Here is a 20825-nt window from a genome sequence, read left to right as displayed (position 1 = left end):
GATGACAGTGTATTTCTGACATTGGATCTTGCCTTTATTTTGAGCTTCTTGAAACTATGTTCATGACTACTTCATGTTCATATATATATATATATATATATATATATGGAGTTGGTTATATGAATTCAACCTTATAGTGACTCCAAAGTCAGTAAAACCTTTGGGTGATGATAAACCTTTGGGTGATGATACCAGAGGTCTGGGGCTCGAACCCCGCTAGCATCAAAGAGTTACTGATCTCATTTAAAAACAGACTTACCAATAAAAAAAAAATAGTGACTCCAAAATTACTCCTAAAAGTGAACTTACAAGATGAATTGAAGACTAATTTTTTGTAGAGATATATCACATAGTGGAGAATACCTCACAAAAAATCAGCCCAATTGAATATGTTTAGTTTTGTCAAAAAATTTACCAAAATTAAAACAATATAGGCCGTTAGATAATGATAATTTTATAACTTTATAAATACGAAATTTACACAATGCAAAATTAGAAATCCGATAGAATGCAAAATGTTCAATACAATTCCACAAAGTCTAGCTTTGGGACCTTAGTATACAGTCAACTTTTGGCTTCCAAGACTAAGATGGAAATACACGGGATAGAGGTGGTGTAGTAAATTAGGAATGGACCCGTTATCTTCATAATCGTACAACTTAACTCATACAAAATCATGTCAAAGAAGTCAAATTTGTTGAATTCAGTTAAAAGGGGAATAAGAAGAAAATTCAAACCTCATTTCATCTGACAGACTGACACACACTTGAGAGTCGAAGAAACTTCAACTAAGAACAACAATGTGCTCCCGCTCTTTCTACCTTAACCATGTAACTTAACTTTAGTTACCTGGGAAAAAAGACGAGACAGAAGGGTAGTAAGTACTACTGGCTGTCATGCATTGATTCACTCACTCAGTCTCCCATTTCCTTTTCTTTTGTAAATCAAATGATCTTCAGTGAACATTTAGAGAATCCCAACAGTAAATAAAAGAGATTTCTGAGATCCAATCATGCAGTGTTCTACAGTATGTGGTGATGTCATCCCCTTATCTCTGTGGTAGTGTGGTCCATCTTCTTCTTCATGGTTTTACCTTTTTCTCTTCCCATTTACCCAACTTGAAAAGTCCAACTTTTTCTGCTTACTTCTCTCTCTCTCTCTCTCCTATACTTTCTTCGACAAAATTCTGAAAATGAGATTTGAGAGTTTCCAGAGAATCAGGGATTTCTTCTCCATTTTCTCAAATAGTTATACTCTTTATTTTTATTTTTATTGTTTTTCCAGAGCGCTTCTTCAAAGTCAATCCCTGACGTCATGTAGGCATATCTCCACTCCCTCCTGGATAATTTCTCATTTGTTGTGAGAAACTGAAATCCTGTAATGATACCAAATACATCCAAATATTACCAAACATCGCTTGTGGAACATATATACATTGCAAGCAAAACATCTGTACGACCAAAAAAACTAAACTGGGGCATTAATCACAACTGTCTATAATTTCTGATAAAGAATCAACAAACCATTAATTTCTGAAGTAGGTCATTAATGTGCTGTCTCCATTATTCAAAAAAAATATAATCATTGCTTTGGCTCAGCTTCATTTTCGGTCTTACCTGGGCCATCAAGTAACAACCAGTTCATTTCAACAGAAGACAGTTGTTCTTATGTCCAATGAGTTTTTATTTTTGTTATTCTTTTTGCTTTTTGGTCAGAATATAAGCAATTTATTGAATTTTTACTAATTTTGTAAAAGGTCGCAAAATTGTGAATTTTATCAAAAAAAAAGGAGGGAAGTTACTAATTTTTATGAAGAATCTCAAAGTCATAACCAGCTTAAATGCACATGTCCAAATAAAAGAATAGTTTCCAGAAATAATAAAGTATTCTATAAAGATTTGGCAGCTTTGATAGCTCTTATTTGGAAATGGTGGCCCCCAATGAATCAAAGAATTCCGATGGGATTGCCTATAATGCTATCTGACTATATCAAAACCGTTGAAAATAATGGGTTCCTGTAATAACATAGGAACTAAGTATATAATCAGGTGTTGTTGAATATTCAAGAAGATTGCAAATAGTGTACCTGTTGAATGCTAAGGTTCAAGTCATGCCCATGTGAGTACATGTAATTCGCTCGATCTTGACCTAAAGATGACGAATTATCTGGCCCAGATGGCTGAGATTTACGGCGCTGGCAATCTGCTAGGTCCACACCAAACACTCTGACTGGCTTCTTTTTCTTCATTGTAACTGGATTCTGTTCTACTGGTTCTGCTGGAACAATTCATTCAAGATGTATTAGAACTCGAGACACGATAATGCCAATTACGTCTCAGCAAAAATAAAATAAAAGAATTCAGTAACTCAAGGTAATAAATTTCATAATTACCACATTTTTTCGACAGATCATATATTCATATGACATATATCAACGAAGTCAATGCCATGTAAGCTAAGTATAAGTAAAAATGGTGACGATCCATGATTACGAAAATTAAAATACTGAAAAAGAAAGAGTACTAAAATTGACAAATCAAAAGTGTACAAATAAAGAATAAAAAAGAAAGAAAGATACAGATAAGACTTGAAAGAGTATGAAATGATACCAGCTGCATGGAGACAGTCAGGTTGGTATGAAAGTGGACCATGAAGGTTGTGCTGGTGTGAAGGATAAGGATGCTGCGCAGAATAGTAAACTCTGGTCCACGCTGAAGATGATGATGAACTACTAACATTTGTAGCAGCAGCTGTCATAGACTGTGACATTCTGCTATCATGCGCCGTGGGTGCAGCATTACGACGTCTCCACCGTATATATAACGTTTCACGGTCAAATCTACGGCGTTGAAATGAAACAACATCACCAGCATCAAGTTTTTTCTCTTTCACAAAACGACTCCAACCTTTAGTTAAAACATAGCTTTGACTACTATTCCAATATGAATAACGAAATCTCCATATCTTTCTTGACTCGTCCTCAAAACTTAATAACAACCCTTTTTCAACTGTGTCAGCTTGTAATGGGAAATATTTCTCAGCATGTTGTTTTGGTATAACAAGTCGATTTAACTTACCTACATCACTTGGTGTTAATGATTTTTCGAACATGTACTCTTTTTCGGCCTCTTCTACTTCTTCCACGTCTTCGTCCATGTCGTCCGTGATTGATTCTTGTGGAGTAGAATGTGAATATGAATGAGAGTGGTCTTCTATGGGATAGTTTTCGGGGGTGCCGCGAAACATGGCTAAGGCTTGATCGTAAGTATGGACGGCTGCTTCTTGGGTGTCGAAGGTGCCAAGCCAAACGCGGTGTTGATTGTCGTAAATTTGAGCACCCCAACGACCATTTGGCTGAGGGATGACACCTTTGTACTCTGAGGATGGTGATTTTGGTGGTGGTGTGTTATTCCACCATAAGCCTTCTTGAAGGTTTGACGAGAAATCAGTCATGGGCATGGAGAAAGAAAGGAAGAAAGATGAGAGAAGATAGAAGTGTGAAATGAGATTGTTGGTGGGGTTTATGAAGAAGAGAGAGTGAATAGGGAATTATTAGTTGGTTATGGTGGTATGGAAGAAATAGCAGAGAAAGAGAAAGCAGGAGAGAGGGGGGGATGGAAAGAGAGTGGAAAATGTTGTAAGTACAATAGTACTTTAAGGTTTGCGTGATGGAAATATCAATCATTTTTTGGTCCATTTATAATATATTTTGGGACTCTCTTTTTTGGAATCAAATTTAAATAAAATGTAGAGATGAATATTATTGAATAAAATTCTATCTTTTCCTGCTATTTTAACTAAATTTAGAGAATGGACCTGGAAAGAAATTTCATGTGGTGTGTGCACTCAATTGATTTTTGTAAATTACACTTTTGGTATTTGGTAATTGTGATAAATTAATTTCAAAAAATTCCATCTATTTGACACGATAATTAGAAAAAAAAAATTGTTATTTCAAAGTTTTAATGAAGATACTGTAAAAGGAGTGATATGATAATGTCTAAAGCTAGAATGTGGCGGACAGCCTAGAATAGTGCTCGGAGCTACGTTAAGGCGAAGTAGCAAGTGACGCCGTGGACGAGAGCTGAAAGATGCCGTGATACGTATAGGAATCCGGTTTGGACGAACATTCCCTTGATCCATAAGGACCTTAGAAGATTATTAGTTGGTTTAGAAATTAATAATGATTGTTCTAAAATCAAACCCTATTGAGCCCTAAAAGGATATATGATTTCATACTCGGTGTGTTTCTCCTCCTCCTGGTGCCATGTGTAATGATGACTTGACACATGTTTGCCTAGTGGGTATGACTTGGCGCTCTGTGCCCATCCAGATCACCAAATGCTTGAATCCACGTGTTTTCCACACGCACATTTATTCTGCCAAGTAGATACTTTGTGGAATCTACGTGGAGACCATATTTTTAGATATATATCGATGCCAAAAAAGTAGTTAATAATTTTTTTTTGCTCCAAGTGATATTTAATGCAAAACCAACATTAGGTTGTCACCTGGACGTGTACAATTGGCAATGGTTTCTTTACACTTGGAAAAGGATGAAATAAAACATTTATTGAGTGATTTTTGGCTCCAGTGATATTTCCTCCAATTGCTCTAAGCCCAATCAATAATCAACACGTCTATAATAGTTTGAAATCTAACTACCAATAACTGTTTTTTTTTTCTTAGACTTACCAATTTGCTCTTGTCAAAATTTAAAGAAAAAATCTAAAATATATGTTGAAAAAAATAGAAAATAATCTTTCAAATGTGTTTTTTCATATTTTATGTCAGCTCATGAATAGAATAATTCCCCATAAATCTCATTTTTATTGGGGCTCAAATGATAATTATTGAATTTTTTTTATTAAATAAAAGAACTGAAGAAGAAATTGTTGATTAAAATTCTAAGAGTAAAACCGAAAGTACAAATCTAAAGAAATATGTTGCTAGTTAGATCTCCAATACAATTAACAAGGGTTGCTTCTTGATTGGGTTTGGAGCCTTTGGAGAAAATATCACTAGAAGCAAAAAATCACTCGATAAATGTTTAATGTCATCTTTTTCCAAATGCAAATAAACCACTGCCAACTGTACGTGTCTAGGTGACAACCTAATGGTGGTTTTGCATTAAATTTGCAAAGAAAACACATATCAAAAAGTCATTATTGATGCACATTCCAACATAGCAGAAACAAATGGTGTAGGGTGAGACCGGCATGACCATATATATACCCAACATTATTTTTTTGCAAGTGAAATCTGAGTTTTATTTTTATTTATAAAATGTATAAACTCACCTATATATTTTTACATACATATACAGAAGGAGTGGAAATCACTCTTGGGTAGGAACACCCAACAACATCTGCATACAAAATACCACATGTCCATCCACACAGCTCTACACGAGGGAAGTACAAAATTTTCCATTACTGCGCTAGTGATTAGCTATGATCCTACATTCCTACTCCTATATGTGAAGAATGCAAAAAATTTAACTATTTAATTTGCACCCAAATTATACTTTTATTCCAAGGAATTAACGACGTACTACACTGCATCCCCCAAAAATAGATTCCTAGTTGCCTTATTGACTGAAGCGACACTTCCAATCAACAAAACAATTTTTTTTGGAAAAAAATATCAATAAAACAAATGCAAAGTTGGAATAGGAACGAATTACACATTTTAGTTGTTCTTTTTCTTTTCTTCCCATTAGTGTGCATAATGATCGAATTAATTCAAACAGTTTATTAATTTCCTGTCCAACCAATTGGAACAACATGCGTTTTACGCTATATAGATCATTTTTGTCATTTAAAGAAAGTTGGGCATTATGCGAACAACAACTTTAAATAGTTAGGGTTGTTTCAGGAGAAATAATGGTTACACTCACCTATTGAAGCTGCCAGCTTTTGCATAATTAGTTAGTTATGCATATGCATGAAAAAAGATATAGAAAAGGTATGGTTTAGTGGGTTAGGGGGTTGGCAATTAAGTCACGTGCGTGACAATTATTGATCTTGGACCATTGATGCATCATTCCTAGTTTTTAAAGAAGCACGTAACCAATTGGGCCTGCAAAAATCCAGAGATCCCACACCATTTCCAATAGGCAGATAGAGAGATATGAGATGCTAACATTATATAACAACAAGATAAGATTAATATCAGGAGGAGACTTGTTTGGCATTCGTGTTTCAATCCTGTCCCTAACTTCTCTTTTTTATTTGTTTCTTCCTTCTTCACTAGCTCACAAACATACTTAACTATCTCCCCTATGTTTTCTATTATTATATTTCTATCGAATTTGTTTTGTTTTAAATTTCAAGACAAAACCCACCTCTATTTCCAGGTAGAGATACATACACCCTTTTCTTCAATTCCCTACAAAAAGGGTAAACTAGTTTTTATTATCGAAGGACATGTTGGGAACATGAATATATATAATTGAGGTTGCTGGATTTATGTATAACTAGTTAACTACTATACGAACAAAGGTAGATGTGTCATATTTCAATCTGAACCACTTGCATGATGTATGAGTAACTTGAATTGGTTGGGTTTATTATCGAAAAAAAAATTAGAATTGGTTTGCTTAGTAACACAATTGAACAAGGCCACTCATTGAACAAATGTTTTTACCATCAATCAACTGATTTTGATTGCAAACAATCCTGTGGATTAGTCATTACAGACATTAATGCCAGGAGGTCCTGTACCTCCTGGAGAATTTGGTTGCAATCTGTCATTTTCACCTTTTTTTTGGCGCATACTTTCTGGCCCACTTAGCAGTTAGCACCTTATTTGATAGTTTCCTTTTAGGCCTGTTAATGGTGCACAACACTCGCAATTGATTTAAACATAATGCAGTGTACAGCCTGATAGCTATGCTCATCTAATCAGCCTAGTCATATATTATCTATATCACTATCTATCTGCTTAGAATTTAAATGATTTCGTAACTATGTCCCTGCTATATTACACGAGTAGGAATTCTGGACGATTAACCGTCTTATGTCAGCCTAGACCAATTTATGGGTGGTCTTTGAAGTTTGAACCGATCAAAGGTGTGTTAAAAGAGCTTTGAGAGTTGTTGGCAATGTCACAAGATGAGCCGATAGAGTAAAAGTTGCCGTATGGACATGAGGGGATAAGTTGAACCCTCGAGTCTAAACTATATTCTACTCTATGGTATTCAGATACCATAAAGGCAAATAGTACTTTCATATTTGCATGCCTAGGACTAGGAGCATCCAACTACATACAACTGTACTGATTCCGGAAATTAGATTCCAATCCAAGAATGTGGTCCATAATCAGATGGTCCAGATCGATCCGCGTGCACCCTTATATATATATATATATAAATGATATAAACAGGAATTTTGTGCTAGGAACATTGTATCAATTAAGCATATGGTTGTCATAAATTGCTATATTCTAAGGGTTGCTAAGATCAGCATATATCTGCACCCAACTTGATTTGGTTGAATTTAAAACACCAAAGGAACAGTTTTCTACTAACTTATCAGATCTTCCTTGGTCTTGAATCACCAGATTACCCCTATAAATGTAGAATCTGTCATGTAGCTCATGGGGATTTCAGTAATGTGGCATTTATTTTCACTTAAACTACTATTGCAGGGGACAAACTCATGAGGTATTTGAGGAAAGTTGAGAAACATGGACTTGTAATAAAATAGAGTAAATTATTACCATATCTGAAGTTCTCCAGTTCCCAAGCAAAAGAACGACCTTGTTTCAATTAGGACCACAAATCCACGGGCCTTCCCGATTAGATTCCAGTGTACATTTCATTAATTTTGAAGAATGCTAAGGATCAACCTCTTATCAAGGCTGGACAGTCGAATACTTTGGATTATGCAACTATCGACGTAGATAGGCTCTCTGAATTCCAACCCTTTTAAAATGGTGCTCATGTGTAATGTGCTATATTCAGTTTTTTTTTTTTTTGATTGTAGACTTTGAGACAGGAATACAGGATCATCTAGCAGTAGCTTGCTAAACCTCCAAACACTTTGGTCGTCCCAAATATGAAAACGGTCGCCATCTACTTAATTGGATTGAATAACATAACATACACTTAAGGCTATAAATCAATCAGTGCACACAATTGCATGATATTCTTACTTGTGGCAGTGATGTCATGACATGCAAGTTCTTCTTAAAATCTTAAGAGACAATATCAGCTTAGCCTGTGGACTACTCTTTATTCTCGAACAAAACACCATGTCTCCTTCTTGATAAGTGCAACGAAACTCACAATCCCCTGCTGATCTGGTTCATGTTTTGAGTTAAATCACTTTGTATATCTCACATGCATGCTGTTTATTTTATTTTACTGTGCTATTAATTTTTTTGTTATATATTAATGAACTGGTATACGTCGACTAAACTGAATAAATCCGCAAGCTAGTTTCATAAAGTGATTGAAGGAAGACAATGAAAAGAATTTTATGAATTACCTCAGATCCTTAATAAGTAATAGAGGGCTTATAAAGCCAAAAGATTTGCAATTTCCACATGGGGCTGAAATTTCAACGGGAATTCAAAAGTTCCACACTCATAGAAAGAAGTGGCCCATCGATGAAGATACAAAACATGGCCGGCCAGGGCATGGACCATGCAAGAAGGTAGGAAATATTTAGACTCATGTGGGTGGGTGGGGCTCAATCTACAGAACCTGTGCTTGCCTTTAAAAACTACTCCTCCTGCGCAACTTTTGGCATTAGAATCACCAATAGAGATAGAGAGATGATTATTATGAATTTATGACAACGAAAAATAAAATAATTTCAATTAAAACTGACAAAAATAAAAGACCCAATTTCCAATAGCTAATTATCTAGAAACAGATATCATAAATTCTGTTGTAGTGTTGTACTGATTTATTTGTTTCTTGTTTTGTCAATTTTATTTAAAATATGTCGATGTTAAACGTGTTTAGATGATGCCACGTTTAACTTCCTCAGGCTGTCGGCCGGGCTTTAAATGGCTTTAGCTGCAGAGGCGTGCATATTTCTACCTCTATTTGGACCCACTTGATCCTGATGAAGCCATTTTTTCATGAATCATGTTCTCCCTCTCTTTCCAACTAAAAGTAAGATGACACGTGGAAGATGATGGTACAAGTAAGATGGAGAAAAGAATGGGCAAATGTGGGACCAGTCTCAGCTCCTACAACACGCTTACTAGTATGGTCCTACAATACATCTGTTGTGGGGATGGTGGGGACTGAAGAAAAAGGACAAGGTATACTTTGTCCTTGAATTCTACTGATGAGCAGATGAGAGAGTGAGAGACCCTTTGTGGGAGGGGAAAAGGAGTTGTTGTGTCAAACAAAGGCTTTGACGAGTGGATCGAAGTGTACTTTGTCTTTGGGGAGAATATCAGATGGAAGCACTAGAAATGATGAAGCACCGTATCTTTTGGAAACATTTTCCTTCTCCCCTATCTCATTGATTTTTCTGTTTAATGTGGAGTTCTGATGGGTGTAAAATATGTACTTCGATAAAAATTTCTTTATAGTGGTTTCTTCAATAAGTCATCTCTGATGAATAGTATAGATGCTTTGATCCAATAATTCAAAAACGAACTCTGTCGAGAAATAAAAATGATACGCATGCATTTCAAAGCAGACATATTATTTTCCACAATATATATATTTTTTCCTCGTTAGTAATTGACATCAGGCAAGTAAAAAATCTCACACTATTCCATGAGACATGCATGAGGGTCAATTTTTTGATTGGCAAACCTGCTTTTAAACAAGATGAGTAACTCATTGATGCGGCCGAGCTCATGGGTCAATTTCATCATGTTAGAGTGTTATTTTACTATCAATGGGGCCAACAATGGCACACACAGGTTCACATGGCATCACTTCGCCATTCTTTGATTTGCGATCATAGACAAAAATTGCAGAACTCACAAAATTTTGACATTGTGTAAATCACCTGACACTGATCCTTTCGAAACACTTCATTTCTTATAGGCACTTTTCGCACTTTTTGGGCTTTTTGTTAAGCTTAAAACCAAACATGTCGTTGAAGTTTCCTATGGTAATGTCTTTGATGCCTAAAGTTCGAATAAAATGCTATGGAACGCAGTCCTGATTAAACGGTACAATACTCCAATATTTTAAATTTAGCTCTTATATTCAGCGTAAGAAATTAAGTCCATTGGATTGGGCCTTGAGAGTTTCAGAAATAAAGGCCCAGTTATCTGTTTGCGTGCTTGGTGGGTTGGTACTTGGTACATATCTTCGACATTTGAAGGTGTGGCTGGTGTGCTATATATATATACTTCATTTCTTCAAGTAACCAGTTCTTCAGGTGATCAACTGTCACAGAAGACACAAGCTTTGGTGAACAAGTATCCTCTTGTATATATATATATGGGGTCCAATTCCTGATGGTTCTAGATTGCCTGATTCTACGAATTATTTAATTAAGTACCTCACTTGGGGTGGACCTTCACAGTGATATAATCAATAGTTCTAAATTCTGATTTCTGTACACTACTTGTAGATGAATCCGATAAAGTTAGGTTTGATCAATACATACAATAACTGTTGAGGTACAAGTGTACAATAAGACTACTTTGTTGTTAATTTACTCTACACATGTGATCACAATTGAATAGTTCATTTTGCGTACGTACTCCGATCATGCATGCATTCTGAACTCATCGCCAGTATGAAGTTTTATATCTTACACCATGTGAAGATATTCGTTATAAGATAACTTTCACTGAATCATTTCAATTCAGAGAAGGTCGACAATGACCTCTCATCAAAGTTGGCTTCTAAGCACCCCATGAAGATAAGTCGTCGTTATTAGTGATCTAGCTAGTTGCAAGGAGAACGCATATAAGTTGACGAAACTTTTTATTGCTAATGAAATGTGCATTTAAGGCCAATAACAATTAACCTGCTACTTTTTTTGAAAGTCATTAGTCTTTTTATACAAGTAAGGAATAATCTCTCACAAGTTAAGAATATATGTTCTTTTTACCGGAAAGAAAAAGGTTCAGATCTTCATCCTTAAATTAGCTCAGTTGATTGAGTTCTCAGATAATCAGATTACGGTCCCATTCTACTACATTAAGCCACAGTGCGTATTACACAGCTCAAATGGCTAAATGATTTCAGTAGCTCCTGTTGAAATTCATTAAGTAGCCCAAAGGTAACCCAATCTCAAATATCTATTTTACATTTTTTTTTGTTGATTTGAATATTTGATATATATTTCAATTATTGAAAACCGACGTGTTTTATTAAATTTGTACATGCTCGATCGGATTTACTACGTGGGCGAGCATTTGTATGATACGGCGCGTGCTGTGCTCTTGAGGTTGTCCGATGTTGTCATATGGAATAGACTACATACTAGGAATTGTTTAGGGGTACGGTTTCACTGAATCCAACCTGTTTTCATGTAAATCTGGTATATATAAGTACATCCATTATCATCCTCAGTGTAAAGGAGCGTTTTAGTTCACCTTTACATACAAGGTATGAAGGAGAATGAGATTGAAGGTGGGAAAGACCGAGTTCGTTGATGGGCGAACTGCCTACGTATCTTACTCTCAATTCTGGGGGGAGAGAAGAATCAGGTTTGGTGTAGTTTATATAGAAAGTATTTATAGGAGATGAAAGTGAATCTTAACCCAACACGTATAAAGATCCGTACAAATGTAGGGTGGAGATTGTGGAGGCGTGTGAGAATTGTGCTAGTAGGTTTGCCGTAATGATGAGGATTAGTAGCTTGCGGCGGTGGTCAGCAGCTAGCGGCAGTGATTTGTGTACGTACAACTTTAGTCATGATTGCTTCTAGAAGGTAGGCTGAGTCATGATATAGAACGATCTGCGTAGTGATACGAACTGTTCTAGATCGATCTCGTAGCTTGTGGACGCGATCTGGTGACGTAGGTCGGAGAAGTAAGTCAGAGGTCGGTGTGGTATTTTTGTTTGTGCTGGACACGTGTGTGTTATTCATTGGATGTGAATACTACTTCCTCACACAACCCCCTCTCAGTAGGTCGCTTTGTATGGAGGAGCGATCTGCTGAGAGAGAACGATAGCACGTGTTTAGCACATGTGAGGATGCGAGCAATTGCGAACAGAAATGCCGAACGTGCTACTGAGGTCGGTGCTTGTTGGATAATGAACTATTGTGAGACGATAGCTGGCACGTGGCTTGGGAGAATCTGAGCAGAATTTTGTATTATGAAACACATCATTTGCTCTTGAAGTACCATTTTGATGTTTACATGCATCTTGAATTTGACATAGAAGTGTATGTGGTGAATTCTGAGTATGCTGCAGTTTGAGAGGGCGTTCGTGTCCGAGTTAACATGTCGTTTCTAGTTGACCTTGGGCATGCATGGCTGTGACTAGAGAATACTTTGTAGTGCTAAGTAGCATTTGAGCTTTAGTGAGCGTATTAATGTAGAGAATGATTGTGGCTCTGTTAGAGCGTTTATGTTGGAGAACGTTTGAACTCCTGAGAGTATTTTAGTTTGGCTGCTTGTGCGGCTCGTTGAGAGCGTTCTGCACTGAGTTGATCCTAGAACTGTAAGCTCTCAACTAGTGAGGATTGAGTGGAACCTAGAGTGGTAGGTCGTCAACTAGTAAGAACTGTAGAGGCTATGGAGCCAGGTAGCTCGAGTGAGCATGGTAGCTTAAGAAAGTTTGTTGCTCGCGGAGAGCGTGTTAGCTTAAGAAAGCTTGTTGCTCGCGGAGGGCGTGTTAGCTTAAGAAAGCTTGTAGCTCGCGGAGAGCGTGTTAACTTTAAGAAAGCTTGTGGCTCACTGAGAGCGTTCTCACTGAGTTGATCCTAGAATTATAGGTCCCCAACTAGTGAGAATTGGAGAGGCTATGGAGCCTATGGGCTCAAGAGAGCGTGTTGCTCGTGAAGAGCATGGTAGCTTATGAAAGCGTATTGCTTACTGAGAGCGTTCTCACTAAGTTGATCCTAGAGGTGGAGGTCATCAACTAGTAAGAACTGGAGAGGCTATGGAGCCTGTAAGTTCAAGAGAGTGTGCTGCTCGCGGAGAGCGTGGTAGCTTATGAAAGCGTATTGCTCACTGAGAGCGTTCTCACTGAGTTGATCCTAGAAGTATAGGTCCTTAACTAGTGAGAATTGGAGAGGCTATGGAGCTTATGAGCTGAAGAGAGCTTGTTACTCAGGTGGGCGTTAGGACCCAAGTGAGTCTGCCTGCGCTAGTGAGTTGGCGGCTCTAGTGAGTGTCCTGATTTGGATTTTGCAGTTGATAGCTTGCCTTGACAACAGGAGCTAATTATAAGGCGACCTCTGGGGTCTTGACATAGGAGCAGAGGCGATCTCTGGGATCTTGATAACAGGAGCGGAGGCGACCTCTGGGGTCTTGACACCAGAGGGAGCGACCTTGGGGTCTTGACGAGAGAGGGTCTTGGGGTCTTGACAACGTGAGAGGCAACCTCTGGGGTCTTGATAGCAAGAGCGGAGACGACCTCTGGGGTCTTGACAACAGGAGCTGGGGCAGTGACGCTATGTAGTGTTTGAGCTCGAGTGAGCGTTATACTCAGCTGGGTGTCGTGACCCGAGTAAGTCTGTCAATAGCTAGCCCCAGTTTATTTTTGAAGTTTTAATTGACCTGTACAAAATGCGAGCTAACACCAAAGAGTTATTACGAACTAACAGTAGTAATTCTGGAGATGCATAGAGCATAATAACTTAATTGAGTCTATTGAGATGGCAATGACTAGCCCCAGTTCGGAGATGGTTGTAGCTAGGCCCTAGCTTGGAGCTTGAAGAACCTATACAAAATGTGAGAGTAGTAATTCTGGAGCTTGATTGATTGCACTCTGATCGATTCTTTGCGACAGCTCGTTGATTTGCTGGTTAACTTCATGGATACTGTCCTCTGCTATTGCGCCAGTAGGATTTTGTCGCGTCTACTTGTGCTCGTAATGCAACATTCTCCTGCCTGAGCAGGGTGATGTGCTTGTTCATGGTACCTAGTTGACTTGCTAAGCTCGGGATTTGAGCTTCGAGGCTTGCCATGCTTCGTGGGATTGAGGATTTTGTTTTATGGTTTTGGGATTTGTGAAGTGGTTTCTCAAGAAATCGAGACCACAGACAGCGCCAATATAAAGGAGCATTTTAGTTCACCTTTACATATAAGGTATGAAGGAGAATGGGATTGAAGGTGGGAAAGACCGAGTTCGTTGATGAGCGAACTGCCTATGTATCTTACTCTCGATTCTGGGGGGAGAGAAGATCAGGTCTGGCGTAGTTCATATGAGAAGTATTTATAGGAGATGAAAGTGAATCTTAACCCAACACGTGTAAAGATCCGTACAAATGTAGGGTGGAGATTGTGGAGGCGTGTGAGAACTGTGCTAGTAGGTTTGCCGTAATGATGGGGATTAGTAATAGGGTTAGTAGCTTGCGACAATGGTCAGTAGCTGGCGGCAGTGATTTGTGTACGTGTAACTTTAGTCATGATTGCTTCTAGAAGGTAGGCTGAGTCATGATATAGAATGATCTGCGTAGTGATACGAATTGTTCTAGAGCGATCTCGTAGCTCGTGGACGCGATATGGTGACGTAGGTTGGAGAAGTAAGTCAGAGGTTGGTGTGGTATTTCTGTTTGTGCTGGACACGTGTGTGGTATTCATTGGATGTGAATACTACTCCCTCACACTCAGATACTATCTTTGATAAATTTTCTTCTATGGGACCTGTACTACTCATTACAGTATCATCTCCTCCTACATAGTCTGCAGTTCTGTTTCCTTCTCTAAATATATGCTCCACCTCTAGGATTTTAACCATCAAGCAAGTTGTAGTTTCGTGAGCACCTATAACTTAATGTACTCCTAGATACTGTTAGGAATATACAACTTAATTGTACTTACTCTTTATCAATTACTAAACTATACAAATATTTTGTCTTGTACGTGTCTTGTACTTTTTACACTACACCAAAACATATTTTTTGTGACGCCAAAATGACGTCACAAATAATTTTAGTAACACCATTTTGGCGTCAATTATTTTTGTGACGCCATTTTGGCATCACAAATATTTGTAAAGCCATTTTGGTGTCACTAATTTATGACGTCAAAATGGCGTCACTATATTTTGTGACGTCAAAATGGCATCACTATATTTTGTGACGTCACAAAATATATTTTAGAAAAAAAAAATAGTTGCTATACATCCACCTTACAGTCTTGCACCCTGTAAAAGAACTCATTTAAAACACCGTCCACTATAAAATGCAAAATTACACCATCAATCCCATTCAAGAATATATAGTATTCATTCCATCCCTTTAAAAATTATGAAATCACTTGCAAGACTAAATACTTATATTTCCCAAGTGAAAGTACTATGCTATATTACATTGTGTTTACAACTAGCTACCTAGAAAGAAAGTCCCCTGATCACCACTGCTTATGCCTTGACCCTAACACCGTGTGAGAAAATGATTTCATGTCTAGCTTATCCATCATTCCAGCCATCATAGCCTCGTTCTATTAAGTTCAATCTACAAAATAGAAAAACAAAACAAAAGTAGTTAGATTCAATATATCGTAAAAGCGACAAAATCCAATATAGTACAAAATGCAAACCTCAACTTCTTGAAATTTTTTGCACAATGTACAACCAACAAGGAAAAGATAGCTAGTCAGCTCGGGTAATTAGCGAGATAGCTGGATAGTTCTAGTTGAAGTTGTTTTATGCAGAGGGCCAGTACTTCAAGAATGGGGGTAACATGAGCTTTATTTGAGGTGTGAGTCCTAATTCTAATACATTTCCTTCAAACTTAACCTTTTATCTACACACTTAAATTTTAAAAATGCAAAAGAAACCCTTACCTCTTTGCAAACAGTTGTCAGCCTAGGATGTGCATGACTAAATGGTTTGGGGAAAATACTGTCCTCGACTTCAAATCTGGACTCAGCAGTAGATGTGTCACCTCCTTTCATCTGTTCCAACAGTAGGAATGATACCAGAAAATAGAAAGCTATTACAAAACGATGTATTGAAGATTAGTTCCAAAAATGTATACTGAGTACTGATAAATTTAAAGGTCTTACCCCACTGTGATGTGGCTTACTATAAGCAATTATCGTATGATCACTGATCACTGTTGGCAACTTTTACAATTTGTCTAACATATCATGCTTCACCATTACGAACCCTCGAAAATGAAAATCCAGACAGTCAAAAATTTCTGAACAATACCTAAAACACAATTGAAAGAATACTCTGGAATCAAACTTAAGAGAAAAGAAAGTTCCAAAACAAGGACGAACCTCTAATATGCTGGGAACTTTCCAGGGACCTTTGTCAGACCTAAGGCAGCCCCCCTGATCTGCACAGGTACAGGTACCCCCATAAATTCAGGTAACTCACTGGGGAAGTTCCAAGGTGTATCAGAAATTTGTACATTTTAAATATATAAAATGAGATACATACATATTCCTAATCTTTGACATCTACCAAATTCAAGTCAAAATCATATACCTCACATAAATGATCTCCTGGTACTTGTTTCCAAGAACTTGTTAGAGCAATTCACAATCTACTGTTATATGTCCCAAAATATAACAGTGACCATAATGCCAAAAATTATTACAAGAAACCATAACATATAGAGTAGTGTTCTAGCAAACATGAATCTTGGAAGTTGTCTTGGGTCTAGATAACAAACCATCACCCCACCCATCCATTCACACTGAACTTCAATTCAATTTAGCTTAATTATCTTATGGTACACTACCACTACATTCTTCATACCACAAAACTTCGCATTAGTCCAACCTTACTATCATACTTCATTCAAAATGTAGTATCTATTTCAATAATCGTCATTTCAAATCCCAAATCAGTACCTACACTAGCTAAAACTAGACAAGCTAACAAACCACATCACAAAAAAAAAAAAAAAAAAAAAAAAAACCAAACCACTCTAAACTTAAAAGAAAAAAAATGTACCTTCAAAGTACATGGAGGCACCATTGATGTAGTGGCATTGCGATGCTTTTTGTCCAACAGGATCAGCACCATTCAAAGAAACATCTGTGAAGAACAAAAGAAAAGTCATCAATAGCAGTCGCACATACTAATTATATAATGAGACACAAATCTCATTATATTCCTCGTGAACATAGTCTGCCTATATATCACGAAACAAGGACAATCAAAGAATAACAATATACCTTTAGGACCTAGGGTAACCCACACGGCATCAACAAGCTTATCAAATGTTGATAGTAATGTTGCAAGTCAGCTAAAATTTGTAGCATTACACTATAAAATGACACAAAAGCATGTGATATCCTATAATCAATAACATTTTATAGAAAAAATGTTACAAATGTTTTATCTGTGTAACGCGTTCCCCACAAAATGTTGCAAAAAGGCATGTTACAAAAGCCCATATTTGTTATAGTGATAGTATCCTCATAAACTCCAACAACTTTCCCAGACATTTATGCAATACATAGTTTAAACTCATTTAATTTGTTAATTTTGAAAAACTGGTCATGAGACAGTAAACCTTGTCTTTCCGCCTCACCATGAGGTTTAAACATGTGGATGAACTTATATCTCGATAATCTACACACTCTTCGTATACTTCCAACGAACTGTGCCTGTTAAAAAATTAGACTAACTATTGTGTCTATCAAAATGCATACGGTGTTGATACAAAAACCATCACTCACAAAATAGAATTGACTTGAGGGACTCCTCCCAAGAATGACATCGCCTAATGGGTCATGCTCTACTTAATTAAAAAACAATAGAACTAAGCCTAAACATCAAGACTATGCAAATAAACTATGGCTATCATGTGATCCTGACTAAAGAATTAGGGGCTTCACTATACTGGTTCATAACTGTAAATTAGATAGCCTAGGAACTCACCATAGAAGTTTTATACATTTGATTCAGGAAGCTTCAAAGCTTTAATTGGGAGGGACCCTACATAGTATGGCTAACTCTTGAGAGTACAACCAGTAGAGGTTTATGCAATCAAGTTGTGCACTTGGATTCTTCGCAAAAATTTCAATTCATAACACACTTCAATTCAAACACAATAACAAAATCAGGAGTTCGCAAACAATAAGGGCCTTCCCTTCGCAACATAGTGGTAGCATCAACACCCAGCAACAGCAGCAAACAGGCACCCAGCAACGACACCACCAGCAACAGGCAGCAGCAGGTCCATGGCAGCAGCAACAACAACACCCAGTAGCAGCAACATGTACTACCACTTGCACACACACACACACACACACCAGCTAGCAATGCACTCACATTACCACATGCACACACTCACACACTAGCTAGCAGCACACTCACATCACCACCTGCACACACTCATGCATCGAGATCCTTAAGGAGGTTTCCTTGATTTAAAATGAATTCTAAGGGGCTTATCTTGCAATAGCCCATGAGGGGTGATAAAATACATTCATATTGGAATCATGTTTGGTTTCTAGTGCCAGTCTCTAGTTTCATGTAATTTCCTTCGGTGAAGGGAATTTATAAAATCGAAAGGTATTACAAGACTTATAAGCTAGGACAGTTTTAAGTGTCAGAATACCAGTGCTCATGCTACAAGTATCAATCCATGACAAGTTAAGGCAAATTGACTGAGATGTTGGCTATGTACTGGCTATACCGCTGACAGCATTAATTAGTTGTACGGGCTATAAAGTTCTACCCGAGAAAGAGATATTGGAAAGATGAAATAAACTACGATGATGTGAACAAACTTGGAAATAATTGAGCGGCAAAATGCTACAGAAAGGGAAAATTTGGGAGAAATAGGCTTTACTCAGCATAAGTAAATCATCAGAGAGAAATAATTCTAGGGATAAAGGTTATGAGTATTAGCCCATTAGGAGAGCATTCCAAAAATAAAATCAAACTCCAGTAACCGCTTGGAAGTTGCATTGGTTGTAGCTAAGCACATTTCTATCTTTTTATTGATCCGTAAAATGTCTATTCCCTCAAGTAAGATTGTTGTTACATATGTAGCTATTAGTTTGCTAAGCATACTTCTAGATGGCAATATATATTGGCCATGCAAGCTTAACCCCCCCTCTTTGTAGGTGAAACCTGTCATGCATGAATTTGGTGCAGTATGAATCAGAAGATATATGTAAAAGAACGATTCTTACCTACAAATATATCAGCTCTTTCCAGAAATGTTTCAACACGAAGTGTATGTATGACTGAAGCATCAAGAAATTCGGTCCATTCCAAATTCGGTCTTAAAAATTCTGAGATAACCCAAGGATCCATCTCGACAAAGTGAGCCTGCAAGCAAATAATTCATGCGTCAGAGTAGGCCAAATGTCAAGGACCGAAGCAAACATCCATATATTCTACACAAAAGTTATTATCAAATCAAATTACTCGAACTCTATTAACTTTATCCCGCTTATGGCATGAAGTGAAAAACTTCTATTTCGAAATTGGATTGACAAAGTAAGGTTTGTTAGAATCTAAGCAGAAGGGAACAGAAAAAAAAAATAGGGCAAGAAGCCCTGTTACAAAAGAAATAAGAAGAATAAAACTTGGAAGCAATAATAGCTAAATTGTTTCTTCAAGTGCTTGCTGAAATAAATATTTCATGAAAAAAAGTCTGAGCATGGTAGGACTAAATAATAAAGAAGGTACTAATGTGGATTAAGGAAGACACCTCAGAACATCCCTTGCTGATCGCTTCAATTCCAACAGATTTTGTTCCACTATACAAGTCCAGACAGCGACCAGGCCTTAAAGAAGCAGGATTACCACCCGCTACATATGATGAATCATATGATTAAACATTGTCGCTGTTGTGTGAAACTCCAAATCAAGTGAAACCCGAAACTGACATGAAATTACAAACCCCAAAATCAGTAAATTACATGCCCCAAAATCAATTTTAGAGAACCAACAACTAATAAAAATAATAAACAAATTGAACGACACTTGTTTTTAATTTCAGAGAAATTAAGGGATTTGAAATTAGGGCTTTTAAAATTAGGGATTATAACCATACAATTTATTCTAGGGCTTCAAAATTCAGATCAACCTGTGAACATGGGATAGATAAAAGAGATCGAGAGAGAGAGGCATACCGAACACTTTTGTGGATGTGAGTGTGACTCCTCGCGAATGGAGAAGAAGATGAATAACACTTTTGTGGTGGTGGGGGTGGTCTGGATTGCTTGTTGCTTGTTCTTCTTCAAGAAATTAGAGTTGACGGAAGAGATGAGATCGATAAAACTTTGTTACAAATTTACAAGAGCTGCCCTTTGAAATTGCGTGACCTAACACGTGCCTTATTTCTGACGCCAACAAGCCGTCAGTATGTTTTAGAATAAATGCTAAAATTAAATCAATAAATTTATGTATTTTTCTAACAGTAATTATCAATTTCTGACGTGAAAACACCGTCACAAAATTTCTGACACCAATATGGCGCCACAATTAGAAAATGTCCAGTGTCACAAATATGCTGTTATGGTGTAGTGTTAGTTAAATCCGAGCCTAGTGTAGATACATTATGTCCTTAAGATAGATTTTTCCCCTCACGGTGTTTGAAAGTTGATGGGAAACTGTCTCCCAAGATAGAACGGATTTCTTTATATAGAAAGCTAGCACTTCAATTCTATAAAATCAACGAACACAACATAGTATTTGACTAAGAACAGAGGAAAAAGAGAAAGATCAGAACTCTGTGTGATCTGGTGTGTCTTTCTCTCCAAATTCATCCACTATTTATAGGTGAGTGGTGCCT

The 20825-nt window shown here is 37.2% G+C and overlaps 2 protein-coding genes across 30 annotated transcripts; both read right to left on the bottom strand.

Annotated features, from left to right (window-relative positions):
• Positions 1–476: 476 nt before the first annotated feature.
• Positions 477–3792, bottom strand: LOC147498469 (B3 domain-containing protein At2g36080-like). Of its 2 annotated transcripts, none has more exons than XM_086560450.1 (3): positions 2610–3792; positions 2087–2277; positions 477–1375 (listed from the first exon to the last, which is right to left on the bottom strand). In XM_086560450.1, exons 1-3 carry the CDS (start codon positions 3457–3459, stop codon positions 1313–1315), a joined length of 1104 nt encoding a protein of 367 aa, XP_086416576.1. In that variant the 5' UTR covers positions 3460–3792; the 3' UTR covers positions 477–1312. The 2 variants fall into 2 exon arrangements, with proteins under 2 accessions (XP_086416576.1, XP_086416577.1); XM_086560451.1 differs by having other exon boundaries at positions 2087–2274.
• Positions 3793–15290: 11498 nt separating this feature from the next.
• LOC147498468 (phosphatidylinositol/phosphatidylcholine transfer protein SFH13-like) lies at positions 15291–20324 on the bottom strand. Of its 28 annotated transcripts, XR_015195501.1 has the most exons (10): positions 20164–20324; positions 19740–19912; positions 19216–19354; positions 17954–18399; positions 17245–17335; positions 17021–17104; positions 16339–16437; positions 16120–16267; positions 15898–16008; positions 15291–15566 (listed from the first exon to the last, which is right to left on the bottom strand). XR_015195501.1 is itself a non-coding variant. In XM_086560442.1 (9 exons), the coding sequence occupies exons 3-5, from the start codon at positions 19337–19339 to the stop codon at positions 16508–16510; spliced, it is 288 nt and encodes a 95-aa protein (XP_086416568.1). In that variant the 5' UTR covers positions 19340–19354; positions 19740–19912; positions 20164–20324; the 3' UTR covers positions 15291–15566; positions 15898–16008; positions 16120–16267; positions 16339–16397; positions 16502–16507. The 28 variants fall into 28 exon arrangements, 20 of the variants coding, with proteins under 20 accessions (XP_086416568.1, XP_086416573.1, XP_086416574.1 ...); XR_015195497.1 differs by having other exon boundaries at positions 17245–18399; XR_015195498.1 differs by having other exon boundaries at positions 17021–17335.
• Positions 20325–20825: the final 501 nt, after the last annotated feature.

Source organism: Coptis chinensis, chromosome 5 (genome assembly GCF_015680905.1).
Source record: "Coptis chinensis isolate HL-2020 chromosome 5, ASM1568090v1, whole genome shotgun sequence".
Taxonomy (NCBI): domain Eukaryota; kingdom Viridiplantae; phylum Streptophyta; class Magnoliopsida; order Ranunculales; family Ranunculaceae; genus Coptis; species Coptis chinensis.
This window is presented reverse-complemented; position numbering and strand designations above follow the sequence as displayed.

Excerpts from the sequence above, each read along its gene's own strand:
- LOC147498469 (XM_086560450.1), bottom strand. The coding sequence starts at position 3,459 with ATGCCCATGACTGATTTCTCGTCAAACCTTCAAGAAGGCTTATGGTGG. Across the intron at positions 2,278-2,609 it reads TGACTGTCTCCATGCAGCTG|CAGAACCAGTAGAACAGAAT; the intron begins GTATCATTTCAT and ends GAATTGTTCCAG. Across the intron at positions 1,376-2,086 it reads TGAACCTTAGCATTCAACAG|GATTTCAGTTTCTCACAACA; the intron begins GTACACTATTTG and ends GTATCATTACAG.
- LOC147498468 (XM_086560431.1), bottom strand. The coding sequence starts at position 19,339 with ATGGATCCTTGGGTTATCTCAGAATTTTTAAGACCGAATTTGGAATGG. Across the intron at positions 17,105-19,215 it reads AAGAGCTGATATATTTGTAG|ATGTTTCTTTGAATGGTGCT; the intron begins GTAAGAATCGTT and ends TGTTCTTCACAG. Across the intron at positions 16,398-17,020 it reads TGCCTCCATGTACTTTGAAG|ATCAGGGGGGCTGCCTTAGG; the intron begins GTACATTTTTTT and ends GTACCTGTGCAG.